At 52.0% G+C, this 18,356-nt stretch overlaps 1 protein-coding gene across 4 annotated transcripts in view; it reads left to right on the top strand.

Annotated features, from left to right (window-relative positions):
* The window catches only part of MAPK8IP1 (mitogen-activated protein kinase 8 interacting protein 1), a 529,695-nt gene that overhangs the window by 324,533 nt on the left and 186,806 nt on the right, over nt 1–18,356 (top strand). For all 4 annotated transcript variants that reach the window (XM_085646705.1, XM_085646706.1, XM_085646708.1 and 1 more), the window contains one exon: nt 8,165–8,371. In XM_085646705.1, the coding sequence (XP_085502831.1) occupies nt 8,165–8,371 (207 nt within the window). The remainder of the gene's footprint in view (nt 1–8,164; nt 8,372–18,356) is intronic.

Here is an 18,356-nt window from a genome sequence, read left to right as displayed (position 1 = left end):
CCAGTGGGTATAGACCCACTCTCTTTATGCTGTCTAGCCTTGCTAAGTTTCTCTTCCATCAGGGCTACTTCTAGCTCCTGCTTCCTGATCCTCAGCTGGGCCTCTTGCATCTTGGCCTCATGTTCCCTCCTCTGAGGGGTGGTCATCCTTCTCCTGGAGTGACCTTGAGAGCCTCTAGAGCCATGGGAAGCATTGGAGTCACCTGAGCGATTCCTTTGCCTTCCAAGCCCTGTGTTAAGTCCACTGGGGAGATCCAGTGGGTTGAACCCACTGTCAGTCCCCAATAGCCTTGGTTTAGCTGGGCCAAGTATAATACTTGGCACTGGGCTAGTTCTCCCTTCATCCTCACTACTGTCAGTATCCTTTTCACTCTCATCCTCTGTGGTAGGCATCCCATCTAAGGGGTGACTATTGGGAAGGGGTACTTCAGTGGCATCTTTAGAAGGGGGGCCTCCTGTTCCTGTCCCTAAGGGGGCTAACTGGGAAGCTTTCTTGAGTGCTCTCTGATTCTCATCATTCTGTAAGAGCTCTCTGAGCTCAGCAGAGTTTGGGTTCTTGGGCTGTTTAAGGCCTCTAAGAGTTGCCAAATGCCTGAGCTCATTCTGATTAAGGGTAGCAAAGCTGGATGTTGCCCTCTGGGGGTCACTCTCAACAGAGATGGGTACAGTGGACCCCTCTGCCCCGGCCATTGCTCTTAAGTGTGGGTGGATGTGTTGCAATCTACCTACACTTGGGTTTACCTACTAAACCTATCTAGTAGTTGTAGTCAGGGTGTGCTACTCCCTTTGCTCTACAACAACTAAGTTCAGTAGAACTTAAGTATATCTAATCTTGTTTTATATGTACCTACAGGTACCTATGTGATCTTTCAATTGGTAACCAAGAGATTACAATGGTAAAACACAGCAAGCTCAAATCCAACCGCTGCTCACCAATGTGAGAAGTTGGCCTGGTATATGCTGTTCACTAGTTCTAGTGACCACCTTGTACCATGCCAAGCAACCCTTATGGTGTGGTTGTAAGTCAACCTTTTTGGACTAGCTGCCCTAGTGGTAGCGTAGGCTAAGCAGTCTTTGAGGCTAAACTCGTGATGCGTGTTAAGCCAGCTGTTTTACCAAATGCAACCCCCTTTTATACCAATGAAAGGACACCACACAGATATATATTCAAAATATATATGTATTTATTTCTCAGAGTAACCCCTAGTCTCTTTATGAGCACAGGAGCACAAATCGTCAAACAAGATTATCACAGAATACACAGAAGTTGCACGTTATATGGATAGGCCCTGGTGGCCACTCAAACCATATACTAAAATAGTGGTATAAGTACCACGAACAGAAAAGGGAAAAGGCCTAGGGCCTCTAGAATCGCTGGGCCTACAAGGAGCTAACGTCAGTTAGTGACCAGGAGGTCCACGGGTGGCGTGTGCAGAGCAAATAGTCACACGCGTGCTCCCATAGGTTTCAATGGGTGCGTAAAAAGTACAAAGTTACTGCAAAAGGAATCTTCCGGATGACCTAGGAACTTAAGATTGGGAACACAGGCACTAGAGATGTATTACTACACATGGGCACCGGAGTACCAGCTTTACCTCACCCACAGGAAGCGGGTGCATAGGCCTCAAAGTGCGTCGGGTTTCTCCTATCTGTTCCGTTGAGCCTGGGACAAAGATGCTGCAGGCGGTCGGTCGGGAAGAGATGCAGTGGATCCAAGAGTGGATCGGAGATGTTGAAGACCTGTAAGCAGAGGGGACAGTGTTCACAGTCACTAGCCAGTGACCAGCGTGGCACCAGGTGGGTACCAGGCGATGTCGGGGGCAAACAGGTGATGAGGGGTAGCTTGTCTCCGCAGCCACGTGGTCCCTGAAGGTCGACGACGTCCAGGAGTCGGCTCACGAGCTGTCCCACGCAGGCTCTCGCTGTCGGCGGTGTCGGCGACTTGATCGAAGCAAACAAGCCTTGGCAAAAGCAATTGTAGAAGGATTCGGAAATCAGCTGTTGGTTCTGACCAGCAAGGTCAGAGGGATTGCTCCTTTGGAGGGGAGCAAGGGCCAGTCTGGAGCAACCAGACCAGCGGTGTTTGTCGTAGATTTCGTCGCCAAGATGGCCACTAGCCAGCGGGCCAGCAACCGGTTAGGCGCGTCGAGTGGCAAAATGCAGAAGGGCCCCACGCAGATCGTGGAGATGCTGGAGGGCTCACCTTTGGTGCAGATGCTGCTCGAGGGTTGGGCTTCTCAGGACCCAAAGCACAACTTGGAGGGAGCCTCGGTTGTTGTACTGGTCAGCTTGTCGTAGTCGTTCCAAGATGGCTGGCTCCACGTGTCTCGGTGCCTCCACGGGTCTCCTCTTTGCAGGGACTGTGGATCGGGCGGTGAGAGGTCTGGAGGTCCAGGTCTTGTCAGTCTCTGGGCTCGGGCTCCGGCGGGAGGCGGCGGCAAAGCAGACGTTGATTCGCTGGATGGTGCTTGCGTTAGCAAGGTGGTCACTCCCTGACCACAGGGGAGATTGGCTTCAGTCCTCTGTGCAGCAGAGCGTCGAAGTTCCCGTCTTCTTCTTAGTTTTAAGTTGATTCCAGGATGTCTGAAGTCTTAGGACACAGCTCCTACCTTTAAGCGGATTCTAGGGGCCGGACTACCTGCTAGGTCCCTCCCTATGGGTGGGACCAGGAAGGGGGGTGGTTACACCCCCAATCCTTTGTCCAGCTCGCCCCAGGCCCGGGACTGGTGTGCCCCAGGACCGGTTTGAACTGGCATATGCACCGAGGCTCCTTGTGAGCCACAGGCATGTCTGGTTTCTTTCAAGCCCTACCTGACCAATACACAAAATCCTGTCTGGGGTGGTGCACGCACCTCCCCTGGCAGGAAACCCTTTGTCCACACCTCCCAAGCTGGAAGGACTCCCAGCAGCAGGAGGGCAGACTTGTGTCTGTGGTGGCAGCATCCATTTTGTGGAGCTGAGGCTATGTCTGATTTTACCCGGGTTTCAGGTACTGTACATGTCGTGTCCCTCTAGAAGGGTGGAATGCTAACCCCGTCGCCAGAATTGGCGAGGGGTTAGTATTCCAATTCGTATGACACCTTACTCGACATGTTTTGATAAAGCCAAACCAAAGATAGCATTTAACCGCGAGGTTCATAATGCACTTAAGAGTATATGGTATGACGATATCTGGAAACAGTAGAAGGAAGTTGTTCCGACCACTGCAGACAGGCTCAGCTCATGCCAGAGCACCATCTCACATGGAACCAAGCACTCTGCCTTCAGGATTGTTAAGGCCTGCCATAGGAGTGACTCATAGGTTACCAGGTGTCCCATTTAAGGTTAGGTATAGGTATACTACACCTAAGTAAGAGGTGATTACACCAACTTACCCCAGCTGAGTGATCAGCCAGTTGTGTCAGATTGTTAGGCCAAGCCTGGGGTGGCATAATACATGCTGCAGCCCCTGGCAGGCCTTGGGTACACCAATGCCCTGGGTACCTAGTGTACACTGGTACAGGGGCTGACAGGGTGATCCACTTCCAATTGGTTATGCACCTAGGGTGCATAGTTGTAATTTAGTAGAGAGAACAGCAGGCTGGGGGTCTGATTGGCAGGCCCACAGCCTCAATATGTCAAAAACCAGTGAAGCAAAAAGCAAAAATTTGGGGTGACCATAGGATAGCAGACCCTACTCTCCTACAATCGGCACCCAAATTCACATGGTCACATCACTCACCCTGCAATCACTCCTCTTACCCTCCTCTCACACTCTTGCATCGCTCACCGTGCACTCACATGGGCACTCCTGCCACCCACACTGCGCAGAGGGTAATGTGCCTGCTACAAATAACATGTTCCATGCAGGTCAGAGAACTGAGTGTGAGTAAACTACTGAGTAGCGCTAAAAAAAATGTAATGTTTGTCAGAAAGGTGCTATAGAGAGATGAGGGGCATTGTTGGTGAGTGGTAGTGAGGGAATTTATGGAGAAGGAGGAAATGGGGGAGGGGCGCAAAAAAAGACTGTTGCACAGTGTGCGACCAGTGCTAGGGACAGCCCTGACTGGGAGTGTTAGCCCCCCCCCCCCCTTGAAGTTCGGGTCTAGTTGCGCCCTTGGCAATACCCCCCCCCCCTTCATTCCATAAAGTGTTATTCGAAGTTCATGCCATCCAGTGCTTCTGCCCCCACCCCGGTGTAATGTACTGTGACTCTCCCCATGTCATGCAGTGCACTGCACCCCCCATCTGATGTCACTTTGTATCGCTTCCTCCTACAGTGCTGCGTGAAACAGCCCCTCCCCGATTCCATCCAGTATGACTCCCAGATGATGTCATGCATTGTGACCATCCCCCCTCCCCCTCCCCCTCCACCGGGTTAATGCTGAGTGAATCATCACCACCCCACCCCTCCTTCCCCTGATGCCAGGCTGTCCCTCTCTGTGATGCTGTGTGCCTCTGGTATTGTCCAATGCCCCCCCCCATGCCACCATGTGGGCTGTCCCTCCATGTTATGCTGTATGACTCTGGTACTGTCCACTGCCCCCTCCTCTGATGCCAGGCTGTAGCCCCCCCCCTCCCCTTGATGCTGTGTGGCGTTGCGTCTGTCCACTGCCTCTCATCCTCGAATGCTAGACTGTGCTCACCCCCCCCCATGATTCTGTGGTGATCTGATACTACCCACTGCCCCTCCTACTATGATACCAGGCTGTGCACCCTCCATATGATGCTGTGTGTTTCTGGTACTGTCCACTGCCCCCTCTCCTTCTGAAGCCAGGCTGTGCCCCCTCCCTGTGATGCTGTATGTATCTGGTACTGTCCTCTGCCCCTCCTCCTTGGATACCAGACTGTGCCCCCCCCCCCACCTCTCTGTGATGCTGTGTGTTTCTAATACTGTCCACTGTCCCTCCTCCTTTGATGCCAGGCTGAGACCCCTCCCTATGATGCTGTGTGGCTCTGGTACTGTCCACTGCCCCTCCTCCTCTGATGTCAAGCTGTGACACCCCATGTGATGATGTGTACCTCTGGTACTTTCCACTGGCCCCCTCCCTCTGAAGCCAGGCTGTGCCACCCACCTCCCTGTGATGCTATGTGTTTCTGGTGCTGTCCACTGCCTCTCCTCCTCTGATGCCAGGAGGTGCCCCCCTCCCTGTGATGCTGTGTATTTCTGCTGTTGTCCACTCCCCCCCTCTGCTGCCAGCCTGTGCCCCCTTCCTTTGATGATGTGTGTTTCTGGTGCTGTCCACTGCCTCTCCCCCCTGGTGTCAGGCTGTGCTCCCCCTTCCCTCTCCTCTGATGCCAGGCTGTGCCCCCCTTCCTGCGATGCTGTGTTTTTCTGGTACTGTCCACTCCCCCTCTTATTTGATGCCAGGCTGTGCCCCTCTCCCTGTGATGATGTGTGCCTCTGGTACTGTCCACTGCCACTCCCCCTCTGCTGCCAGGCTGTGCCCACCTGTGATGCTCTGTGTTTCTGGTACTGTCAACTGCCCCCTCCTCCTCTGGTGTCAGGCTCTGCCCCCTCCCTGTGATGATGTGTGCTTATGGTACTGTCCACTGCCCCTGATGCCAGGATGTCCCCCCCCCCCCTCCATATGATGCTGTGTGTTTCTGGTGCTGTCCACTGTCCCTCTTGTGCCAGGCTGTGCCACCCTCCTTCCCCCTCCTTTGATGCCAGGCTCTGCCCCCTCCCTCTGATGATGTGTGCCTCTGGTACTGTCCACTGCCCCTCCTCCTCTGGTGCCATGCTGTGCCCCCTCCCTGTGATGATGTGTGTCTCTGGTCCAGTCCACTGCCCCCTCTCCCTCTGAAGCCAAGCTGTGCCCCCTCCCTGTGATGCTGTGTGTTTCTGGTACTGTCCACTCCCCCACCCCCTCTGGTGCCAGGCTGTGCTCACCTGTGATGATGTGTGCCTCTGGTACTGTCCACTGCCCCTCCCCCTCTGGTGCCAGACTGTGCCCCCTCCCTGTGATGATGTATGAATCTGGTACTGTCCTCTGCCCCTCCTCCTTGGAGACCAGACTGTGCCCCTCCACCTCTCTGTGATGCTTTGTGTTTCTAGTACTGTCCACTGCCCCTCCTCCTGTGATGCCAGGCTGAGCCCTCTCCCTGTGATGTTGTGTGGCTCTGGTGCTGCCCCCTGCCCCTCCTCCTCTGATGTTAGGCTGTGCCCACCTGTGATGCTGCTGTGTGTTTCTGGTACTGTCAACTGCCCCCTCCTCCTCTGGTGTCAGGCTGTGGCCCCTCCCTGTAATGATGTGTGTTTCTGGTACTGTCCTCTCCCCTGCCCCCTCTGGTGCCAGGCTGTGCCCACCTGTGATGATGTGTGTTTCTGGTGCTGTCCACTCCCCCTCCTCCTCTGATATCAGGATGTGCCCCCCCCCCTATGATGATCTGTGTTTCTGGTGCTTTCCACTGCCTCTCCCCCCTGGTGTCAGGCTGTGCCCCCACCCTTCCCCCTCATCTGATGCCAGGCTGTGACACCCCCTGTGATGATGTGTGCCTCTGGTACTTTCCACTGCCCCCTCTCCCTCTGAAGCCAGGCTGTGCCCCCCACCTCCCTGTGATGCTATGTGTTTCTGGTGCTGTTCACTGCCTCTCCTCTGATGCCAGGATGTGCCCCCCTCCCTGTGATGATGTGTGTTTCTGGTACTGTTCACTGCCCCTCCCCCTCTGCTGCCAGGCTGTGCCCACCTGTGATGCTGTGTGTCTCTGGTACTGTCAACTGCCCCCTCCTCCTCTGGTGTCAGACTGTGCCCCCTCCCTGTGATGATGGGTGCTTCTGGTACTGTCCACTGCCCCTTTCCCCCTGATGCCAGGATGTCCCCCCTCCAAATGATGCTGTGTGTATCTGGTGCGGTCCACCGCCCCTCTTGTGCCAGGCTGTGCCCCCCTCCCTGTGATGATGTGTGGTTCTGGTGCTGTCCACTGCCCCTCCTCCTCTGGTGCCAGGCTGTGACCCCCTCCCTGTGATGATGTGTGCCTCTGGTACTGCCCACTGCCCCTCCTCCTCTGGTGCCAGGCTGTGCCCCCCTGTGATGCTGTGTGCCTCTGGTACTGTCCACTGCCTCTCCTCCTCTGGTGCCAGGGTTTGCCCCCCTGTGAAGCTGTGTGCCTCTGGTACTGTTCACTGCCCCTCCTCCTCTGGTGCCAGGTTGTGCCCCCCTGTGATGCTGTGTGCCTCTGGTACTGCCCACTGCCCCTCCTCCTCTGGTGCCAGGCTGTGCCCCCCTGTGATGCTGTGTGCCTCTGGTACTGTCCACTGCCCCTCCTCCTCTGGTGCCAGGTTTTGCCCCCATGTGATGCTGTGTGCCTCTGGTCCTCTCCACTGCCCCTCCCCCTCTGGTGCCAGGCTGTGCCCCCCTCCCTGTGATGCTGTGTGTTTCTGGTACTGTCCACTGCCTCATCTCCTCTGGTGCCAGGCTGTGCCCCCCTCCCTGTGATGCTGTGTGTTTCTGGTACTGTCCACTGCCCCTCCCCCTCCCCCTCTGGTGCCAGGTTGTGCCCCCCTGTGATGCTGTGTGCCTCTGGTACTGTTCATTGCCCCTCCTCCTCTGGTGCCAGGCTGTGACCCCCTCCCTGTGATACTGTGTGTTTCTGGTACTGTCCACTGCCGCTCCCCCTCTGGTGCCAGGCTGTGCCCCCTCCCTGTGATGCTGTGTGTTTCTGGTACTGTCCACTGCCCCTCCCCCTCTGGTGCCAGGCTGTGACCCCCTCCCTGTGATGCTGTGTGTTTATGGTACTGTCCACTCCCCCTCTGGTGCCAGGCTGTGACCCCCTCCCTGTGATGCTGTGTGTTTATGGTACTGTCCACTCCCCCTCTGGTGCCAGGCTGTGACCCCCTCCCTGTGATGCTGTGTGTTTCTGGTACTGTCCACTCCCCCTCTTCTTTAATGCCAGGCTGTGCCCCCCTCCCTGTGATGCTGTGTGTTTCTGGTACTGTCCACTGCCCCATCTCCTCTGGTGTCAGGCTGTGCCCCCCTCCCTGTGATGCTGTGTGCCTCTGGTACTGTCCACTGCCCCTCCCCTCTGGTGCCAGCCTGTGCCCCCCTCCCTGTGAGGCTGTGTGCCTCTGGTCCTGTCCACTGCCCCCTCCCTCTCTCCACCGCCTCCCATGTCACGTTGTACGCCTCTGCCCCGCCCTGTAATGCTCGGATCCTCTTGTGCTGACCGCTGCCCTCTCTCCCCAGGCGCACATGATGGCGGAGCCCCCGCGGGCGGCGGGGAGTGCGGCGGGCCGGATCCAGGCCGAGATGCTGGAGCTGGACCTCATCGACGCCGGGGAGGAGCCCCTCGAGGAGCCCCCGGAGCCACGCACCGAGCCGCGCGTCATGGAGCAGTACCGGCCCAAGAGACCCACCACCCTCAACCTCTTCCCGCAGGTGCCCAGGACCCAGGTGAGGAGGGCACGGGGGCCGGGGCGGGGGGTCACATGAGGGCACAGGGGCGTGGGGTCACAGGGGTATAGAGACCCATCACCCTCAACCTCTTCCCGCAGGTGCCCAGGACCCAGGGGATGGGGACACGGAGGCTGGGGGGCGTGGGGTCACATGAGGGTACAGGGGCGTGGGGGTCACATGAGGGCACAGGGGCCTGGGCCGTGGGTTCACAGGGGAATAGAGACTCACCACCCTCAAACTCTTCCCACGGGTGCCCAGGACCCAGGTGAGGGGGACACGGAGGCCGGGGGCGTGGGGTCACATGAGGGCACAGGGGCGTGGGGTCACAGGGCTATAGAGACCCACCACCCTCAACCTCTTCCCGCACGTTCCCAGGACCCAGGTGAGGGGGGCACGGGGACTGGGGGCGAGGAGTCACATGAGGGTACAGGGAGGACCCAGGTGAGGTGGACACGTGAACGTGGGACCACATGAGGACACAGAAGCCCGGGCATGGGGTTACAGGGGGGCATGTAGGGCCACCACCCTCCACCTCTTCCCGCAAGTGCGCAGAACGCGAGGAGGGCCCGGGGCTTGGGGTCACGTGAGGATACATGGGCTGTGGGGTCACATGAGGGCACAAGAGGCATGGAGACCCACCACCTTACACCTATTTCCGCAGGTGCACAGGGGAGGAGGCGGGGCATGGGGTCGCATGGGGCACAGGGGGCATCATGGAGCAGCGCAGGTCCAAGAGAACCACCACCCTCAACCTCTTACCGCAGATGCCCCTGACCCAGTGAGAAGGGCATGGGGGCAACAGGGTACAGGTCCAAGGAGCCCCGGTCACCAATCTCTTCCCACAGCGCTTTTGACCCCAGAAGGAGGGTATGAGGTCAGGGCGCACGGAGGGGTCAGGGGCGGCATCGAGAAGTACCCACCCAAACTGACCACCTCATTCACTCTCTTCTTGCGATGCCCAGGACCTAGGGTAAGGGTCGCAAGAACGACATTGCGTCTTCAGGAGTTTAGGGGGGATGGAGCAGAACCGCCCAAAGCAGCCCCCTCTCTCGGCCTCCCCCCGCAGATGCCACTGCAGGGGTCAGGGCAGAGGGCAGCAGCGACCAGAAGCACCAAGGGGCAAGGGGCAGGAATGATGGGAGAAGGGCGGCTTTTGGGGAAGGAGGACCTGCGGGCCATAAGCCACGGGTGGGGGGGGGGGCATGAGGAGTCTGGGGGGAGGGGCTAGAACATAAAACATGTAGACCATGGTAATGCTGGGGGCAGCTAATTCCGGCAATGGGTGTGCAGCCAGGCTGAGTGTGTCATGTGTGGTTGACTTACTTTGTGGTATGTTCTTGCATCGCAGGGTGTGGGTCAGTATTAGATTGCACGTATTGTGTTGCATTGCATTGCATTTTGTTTAGGTCGAGCCTGCGCGGCATGCTGTATTTGAGTATGGACTTGACTCTCCGCCCATATTTTTCGTTGGCTTGTGTCATTGTCCTATGTAAATGCTGGCTTCTGATTCGTTAATAGGCTTGTTAGTCCCTCCTCAGTACCATCCTGTCTTCATTTGTAGCCTCCCATGAGAACTGGCCCTTTTAATACTGTAGTTACACGGTATGTTTTATTTAGTCTGTAAGCTCTAGTTTCTGTAATGAGTTTCTCCTACTGCAGGCAGGACATGCTTTCCTGAAACATTCAGTGCGCCATGCGGGCTTTCACTTTCCAAGCAGCCGGTACAATGGGGGCCGTTTCTTTGAAGTGAAATAGGCCTCTCATTTACAAGAGTTTGAGCCATTGGCATTGTAAATGACAATGCCTTTTATTTATGTGTTAATTATCAAAACATATAAATAAAAGGTACTGTCTTTTACAATACCAATAGCTTAAACTCTCGCAAATTCAAGACCTATTGCATTGCAAATGCTTTTTTATTGTGTATGTAATTATAGCGCTGTTCTAGTTCTTGCAAGACCCAAAGTACTTTTTGAATTGTCAAGCAAGCAGCTACTCCGTGTACTTCTTTCATGTGGCGCTTCATACAGTGGCGACTCGCAGAGGGAGTGCTGCACGGCGGGGGGGGCAGGGGAGGGGCAGAGTGGAGTCTGACATACGACGGCCAGGAGTAAAGTAAGTAAACAAATAAATAAAACTATTTACCTTGCGCTCGCTGCATCGCCGAGTTGGCCGTCATATGTCCAACTCCACTACCGCCCCACCCTGCCCCTCACCCGCCCCCTCCCACTGCCCACAGCACTCCCTCTGCGACCCGCCACTGGCTCATAGCCCATGTGGTCAGTGCTGTAGACTCAAAACGATGGCCCCACTGCAGAGTAAAAGAGGGGTCCCTTTGTCTCCCATATCTCGCAGATATCCAGTACCCGTAAAGCAAAAGGGGGCTCCCTGAAGGGGCTCCGTGTGGTGTTTCCATGTGATGTGGTTGTGAGTGTACTGTGGCTGAGTTCAATATGTGGTTGAGTATGTGAAGTGGTTGTGAGTGTTCAGTGGTTGAGTTCAATGTGTGGTTGAGTAGATGGTGTGGTTGTGAGTGTTCAGTGGTTGAGTTCAATGTGTGGTTGAGTACATGGTGTGGTTGTGAGGGTGCTGTAGTTAATTTTAATGTGTTGTTGAGTATGTTGTGAGTGTGCTTTGGGTGAGTTCAATGTGTGGTTGTGAGTGTTCTGAGATTGACTTATGTGTGTGGTTGAGTGCGTGGTGCGGCCAAGAGTGTATCGTGAGTGATTTTGTGATCTGCTTGACTATGTGGTGCCTTTGAATGTATACTGAGTCTGCTCACAATGCTGACTGGGTTGTTCTTGTGTATTGACTGCTTGCGATCGTTGTGCGGGGCTGAGTTTGTGTAGTCAGTCCTAGACTGACCTTACTTTGCGGACTTTGCAACATATGATTCACTCCAGAACATGTGGTGAGTGTGACTGGATTTGAAGTGTGCTGTTGAGATCAAAGGGTGTCAGACACTCAGTTTTTGCGAGCGTGAGTGAGCCTCCTGGTTGCTCCTGTTACAAAGTACTCAGTAGACTTTGTAATAACTGATTGACTCCAGCATATCTGATGGCTTGTGTGGTATTGGTTGAGTCAGGGCTCATAGCAGTCCCTGAGTATGAGTGAGCCCCTTTTCTACTGCTGACCAGTTGCTTGTGATCTGCGTCCAGCTATTATGTGCGATTGTCTCCGGGATGTCTGACGAGTGCGTTGTGCGGGATGGTGTCTGAAAGTGGCCATCTTACTTTATACTGTGACATTCAGTGTAGATCTTTTATAGAATCTTGAGCTGGCGGTGTAAGATTTATTTCCCAGTGTGTGTTGACGTTCCTGGTGTGTGCTGTGAAGTTAGTGATCTCACGTGTATTAGCAGTGGAGTTGGTTGTGCGTTTTTTTGTGAGGTTGCATTGTGTTTGCAGTGAAGTTCATAGAGTTTGTGGTACAGGTGTGAGTTTGTCCTGGAGTTCTTGGTGTAGTATTTGAGGTTTGTACTGCGTGTGCCTCGTGAAGTTTGTAGTGTGAATTGGTGACACGTGCTATGAGGTTCACAGTATGTGGGAATTCCTGATGTGTGTTTGAGCTTTGTAGCATGTGTAGTGACGTTTTTAGGCCGAGCTTGGGCAGCCATGCAGTGTTGAATTAGGGATTAGAAGCTCCGCCCACTCTCTGCCCATATTTTTCATTGGCTTGTTGATGAATACAGGCCCCAGCTAGGCCCGCAGAATACAAGGGTTCGCTCTCCTGTAACAAAAGCTAGAAGGAAGTTGGCACGGAAACTGCAAAATACAAAGACAGAGTTTATTAACCCTTAAGGGTGGTCCTACAACCTATACAACACTCTTCAGTATTGCATAGAGTAGCACACAGAACTTGCGTACACGGTCCCCTTTTATACACAACAGAGGGGCTCATAAGTGGGTGGATACAACATGAAGCAAAGAATGTTACCTTTTATGGACATTTTCGATACAGAATCAATATGTGGGCGGAGTTAACACACTCCTTAAGCCCGCGAAAACATGGTCAAGCAAGGACTAACTGATAACAGATGTGGTCAAGTCTGGGCATGCGCCAGACGGACAAAGGAGCTATTTATAGACTGTTACTGGGCAGATTATGAGAGCAACTGATACGAAGATAGGACTCTTCTCGTGCTGAGCACGTGGAGACACGACAATACAAAATGGAGTCCAGACATTAGTCAACCTAAGGAGAGAAACTTGGTCCAAGGAAGGGGAATTCATGTCTTTAGTGAATGCTTAATCATATCGCTGTTTCAATTTTCAACAGACGACCCTTTCAGCATTTACTGAAGACATTCGGTTTATTAGGATAATCATCATATATGTCAATTTTCATCATCTCTTCTACTTCTTTAGTTAAATGTTTCTGATAGGTGACATTGGCAGTAGCTTTCTTATCAGGAATACAGAATGACACACATAGGGAACAGAGTAAAGGACCACATTGGACACAAATGCAACAAGAAAACAAAATTGCTACAATAATACAGAGACCAGTCAAAACTTTCCACCCCCATGTAGTGATCAATGCCCAAAACCATCCAGAAAAGGTCCAAGTGCCATTTTCTGTATGGATTTCGGCTGCAATTTTATGCAATTTATTGATAGCATTATAAACTGATGGCGTGTGGTCAGGAATAAACACACAACAACTACTCCCGATAATTTTACATGCTCCACCTCGGTTAGCTAACATAACATCTAATACCATACGATTCTGTAATGCAACAATTCTAGTAATTTGTAATTCTTCCGTAAGATTCCCAAGATCAGCAGCGGTTTGATTCGTTACAGCCTCTACAACTCTCGTTAACCTTCGAACCTTCCTACTATTTAGGGCAGCTCCAACAAAGAAAAACAATCCTAAGTTAAAATCAATATACTGCTGCAAGCTAGTATCAGTTTGATCAACATCATCAATAGATAGAGTACGTTTATACCTATTTACAGTCACATTATTCAACAACTTCAAATCTTTATGATAAGATGCAGGTGCCAAGAATACAGGAGGTAATAGGAATGCTACATAACATACTCCGGACCAGCCGGCTGGCAAACGATAATAACCCTTATTCCCACATACAAAGTATGTGTTATGGGATGCTAAGAAAGTACTATTATTCAACCCACCAATATTCAGGATAATGATACAGTCACTAACACCAACAGGAATATAACCCACACTCTGGACACACAGGTCCGCTTGAGCTTGTGCCACTTGAATCACAAATTGTTCTTTCCCTACAGTGTCTCTAGTGTTCGTGAAAATGTAGGGGATCGATTCATTGCCTGGTCGATACTCTTCCCATTCCCATATTGTCCCATTCGCTTGTGGATAACCATCTTTATCTTGATGACATTCCCTATTAAGTCTAAAGAGTAATCGTCCCACTGTAGGTTTCCGTGTGGCAAAAAGCAAAGTGTACCATGCTCTACAAGAGCCATTATGAGAAAAGGGAAGAGGTATGAATGGCGTTCCTCCTTTCTTCTGATGTGCTGGCATCATACCACATATCCAACAGTTCGTAGCATTTGTAGCAACATGGGTATGATGCAACATCTGGATGAAAGTGTTATTCAAATAAGACTGACGATGCTTCAATTCCTGATACGGAAGGGTATAAAAGTAGTGCTCCTCAGGCACTGGGGTGGTCAAAACAAGCAACTCACGGGCAGGAGTCACATCCTCAACAAACCATGTGGTTATACCAACAATAGCCACAATGATAATAAAGCTTGTCGCACAAAGAATCTTCTTCTTCTCCATCTTGTAGTAAGAAGTCAATATCTTCCTGAAACTAAAAGGTTGTCAGAACTCATCCCCTTAGGCAGCCGTTGATTTCTTCACCAGCGGGCCAAGACGGGTGTCAGTACACTAATGCAGGGCTGATCCCCCCCCTTGCCTCATTGGCTCTCCGTTTCACTAACCTAAGGGCCGTTCTGACAACTTTGGATACAGCAATCACTTCCTTGGTCTGAGGTGATATCTTCTTCCTCCAGGAATCGCTTGGTCCGGGAAGAGCTCCTCAGTGTCGTTCGGTTCCACAGCACGGCCTTTCTCCGCAGTCAGGATTTCTCGATGGTCGGTCAACACAGCAGGCTCCACCAATCCAGGCGGCACTTTGCGACATAGCAAGGAGTGGATCCAGTTCTTCCGATTGGAAACCCGCACAGCTGTCCTCGTTGCGAGCAAGACTTGCTCAGGACCAACCCATCTCGGCTCCAGACTGTTCGTCCTTTCGAAGACTTTCAGCATAACCTGATCTCCAGGTCGGAGATTATGACCTTCACCTGTGGACCGATCAGGGAGCGCCTCTCGAACCTGTTGATGAATAGAAACCAAATTATCCGTTAGCTGTGCCAGATAATCATTCATCATTACACAAGATACATCATACAGTGACTTGGGTTTTGGTGGACCTCAAATATTCATTGGGCGTCCAAACACGATCTCGTAAGGTGTGAGACCGGTCCGAGAATGCGGTATCGATCTAATTGACAATAATGCCAGCGGCAAAGCGTCTGGCCAAGTCAAAGAAGTCGAAGCTTGGATCTTAGCGATCTTAAGCTTCAGAGTACCGTTATACTTCTCAACCAATCCCGCAGACTGAGGGTGAAATACTGCATGGAACTTCTGGGTAATGCCTAGGCCCTTCAGGACATACTTGATAACGTCTGCTATAAAATGAGGTCCGTTATCACTCCACAACAATCTGCAAACACCATATCGAGGGAAGAACTCCTTCAATAGCATCTTGGCTGTAGTCATTGCAGTATTGTCTTTCGTAGGGTATGCCTCAACCCATTTGCTGAAGGCACAAATCACTACTAAACATACTTCAGATTGTTACAGCGCTCAAGCTGGATGTAATCCATCTGCAAAACCTCAAAGGGTGCAGTAGGTGTCGCAAATCCTCCTGCTGGAGTTCGGGTACCCTTTCCCGGGTTATACCTCAGGCAAATCATGCAGGTCTGCACTACTCTCTTTGCCGTACTAGCGATCTCCGGATGCTCCCAAACTTGTGTGAGTCATTTAACAATTGCGGAAGCTCCGACATGCGCTAGTCCATGTGCCATCTGAACCATAGGTTGTACGAAGGCTGTGGGTAACTTCCATTTATCCATCTGCTTATTTCTCCAACACCCTTCATCATCTAATTCTCCATCGTTGGACCATTGCTCCCGTTCCTTATCGGAAGCGGTCCTCTGTATTTCCAGCACTTCTCTCCTAGCATCGTGCCATCTTTCTGCCTGTGACTTCACAACATACATTGCAGTAGCACCAGGCTGCATCGCAGTCTCTCGTGCCACCCGGTCTGCCAAAGCATTCCCTTCTCCAACTTTATCAACCACCTTCTTATGGGCACTACATTTAATTATAGCAATCTTCTTTGGATATGTTAATGCAGTCAAAAGGTTGTGAACTAACTCCCCGTACATTATCTGCGCTCCATGTGACGTTAGAAACCCTCTCTCCTTCCAGAGTAGGCCGAAATCGTGCGCTACTCCGAAGGCATAGCGGCTATCTGTATAAACATTCACACACAATCCTGCACTGAGCTCACATGCTCGTGTTAATGCTATCAGTTCCGCTGCTTGAGCTGATTTCTGCGGTATGCGTGCTGTCTCCACTATTGTTTGCAGTGTGGTAATTGCATACGCTGCTGAAGTCGTACCATCTGGTAGCTTCAGGCATGATCCGTCCACCCACAGTTCTCCATCTACATCTGTAAAGGGCGTATCCTGGAGATCAATACGACCCTTTGTCTGTTCCTCAGTCACAAGAATACAGTCGTGTGCTTTCCGTGCTTCAGACTGTGTTTCCGGGAACGGCAACAATGTGGCCGGATTTAACGTTGCACACCTCTTTAACGTAATATGAGGAGCCAAAAGCGTCAACTCATATCCCGTTAAACGGGCACTGGTCAAATGCTGCATCTTTGTCTGATTAAGCAGGGCATCAACAGCATGGGGGACCAATCGTTTTCAACTTAGTCAAGATAGCAGCAGGAAGATCTAAAATAATCCGCGGTGGTTTTTGCGCGGGTTTTCTCTCCCTATCCTCATCCTCAATCTCGGACCACCTAGCCTTAAAAGCGGGAACATCATCCACCTTCCGCACAGATCTCCACATATCCGGTGGTAATATGAGCCCAAAGAACAAATCTATATCTGCTAAAGTCATAGTACAAGAATTCAAGGCCCCCTCGACCTCTTCATAAAAGGCCGCTGGATTCTTGCGGGGGTCAGGCAATGCATTCTTTAATGCCATAACATCAGCCCTATGCCAGGGAGTATAAACCCAATTATACACAAAGTATCCCTTAGCATCGGCGGAAGTAATATCCGAACTAGTTCCCGCTCCTTTAGGAGGAACATACAAAGGTGCTGCCTCTCGCATCGGTTTAGCATGCACTAGTTCGCTCTTATCTGAGTGGGAGGTAGATGATTGGTCATCGCCGATACGTGGTTCCGACTGCTCCTCCCCTGCCTTTAGGCGCGCTCTCTCTTTAAGGTCACTCGCCGCATCCCGCAATGCAAACAGCCGTCGGACCGCATCAGGCGCCTTAGAGGGAGAAAAAACACCGTTACGTAATGCTTTAGCATCTAATACTACATCGTCAGGCTCAAAAACTTCTGAATATTTCCGAAAGGCAGTAATCACTTCATCAGAAAAGGTTCCCAGAAAATACAGCTTCTCTCTATCCTGCCACTTTTCCAAAGAGTCCAACAATTCAGCAAGGGGTAACTTGTCCTTAAGTGCACGAAGAGAAACTTTCCGAAGCTCACCCATACGTTCAACCGATAACATGGACCGCGTGTCTACCTTATCCGAAGCCGATCCAGAATCCTGTGACCTCGGGGCAGACGCGCCAACATAAGGGGGCGGAGAGCGATCTAATAAATAAAAATCATCGTCAAGATTAGTAAGGACAGGATAAAGTGGCTGGCGGACAGCATATTGACCCGAGACTTGCAACCTACGCTCCTTCTCTTGTCTCTCCGCCAGTTCTCTTTCCTCCCGACGCTTCGCTTCCTGTGCTCGCACATGATCATTTTTCCGTTGCTCTTTATCAAACAGCGCTTTCTCCCGTTTCTCTCGCTCACGCACTTCCTTCACCCATAACCGTACACATTCAAACATATCTTGACGAGCACGCCGTTTACACATACACTGTTCCACATACTCAATCTTACGCATATCAAACGATCCATACAAAGGCCAGCGCAACTCAGGATCCTTTTTGGTGTATTTCCTCCATACTGTGCTGTACATTATAGAAGAAAGACCATGCTTCACATACATATCCCTATTAGGAGTCCCCTCTGGGGGAGCTGGAGCAGATTCCTCGAGGTTTAACCGGTTTCCAAAGCAGCAGCACCACTTACGGAGTGCGCTAAAAGCAGGCATGCTCAAAAATAATGCAAAATATGCAGTATTATCCAAAATGGCACTTAAACTTTGCGCCGTTCAAATTTACACAGCTCCGGAGAAATATCTCCACATTACCTGCCTATATGTGTTGCAACGCATATATTCTCACAGTAATCAATACAAGATATGACCGGTCATCACAAATCAAACTCAAATAGCCAACCCAGGCTTCAAAACTCGGAGCAAGTACCGTACAACGGTTCTTACCAATCAAGAGTGTCCAAATTCCAACTGCCAAGTTCCAAAATTCGCCCAAACGGCTGTCACGGCAAAACCGACAGAAGAGGTCTCAGTCGAGGACCGGCGCCACCCAGAAGGTCAGTTCGGAAGGGAAGGAAGAAAACCTCGGGATGCCAGGACTAAAATGCCCCTGGCAGTGATCACATCCCCGGCCAAATTCCTCACCTTCGGCACGACCAATCCTTCGAGCACCCGAGTCGCCGATGAGCCCCACGTGACAGGCGCCAATTGATGAATACAGGCCCCAGCTAGGCCCGCAGAATACAAGGGTTCGCTCTCCGTGAACCTCCCCGAG

The sequence above is a fragment of the Triturus cristatus genome, chromosome 3_1, assembly GCF_964204655.1.
Source record: "Triturus cristatus chromosome 3_1, aTriCri1.1, whole genome shotgun sequence".
Taxonomy (NCBI): Eukaryota; Metazoa; Chordata; class Amphibia; order Caudata; family Salamandridae; genus Triturus; species Triturus cristatus.
This window is presented reverse-complemented; position numbering and strand designations above follow the sequence as displayed.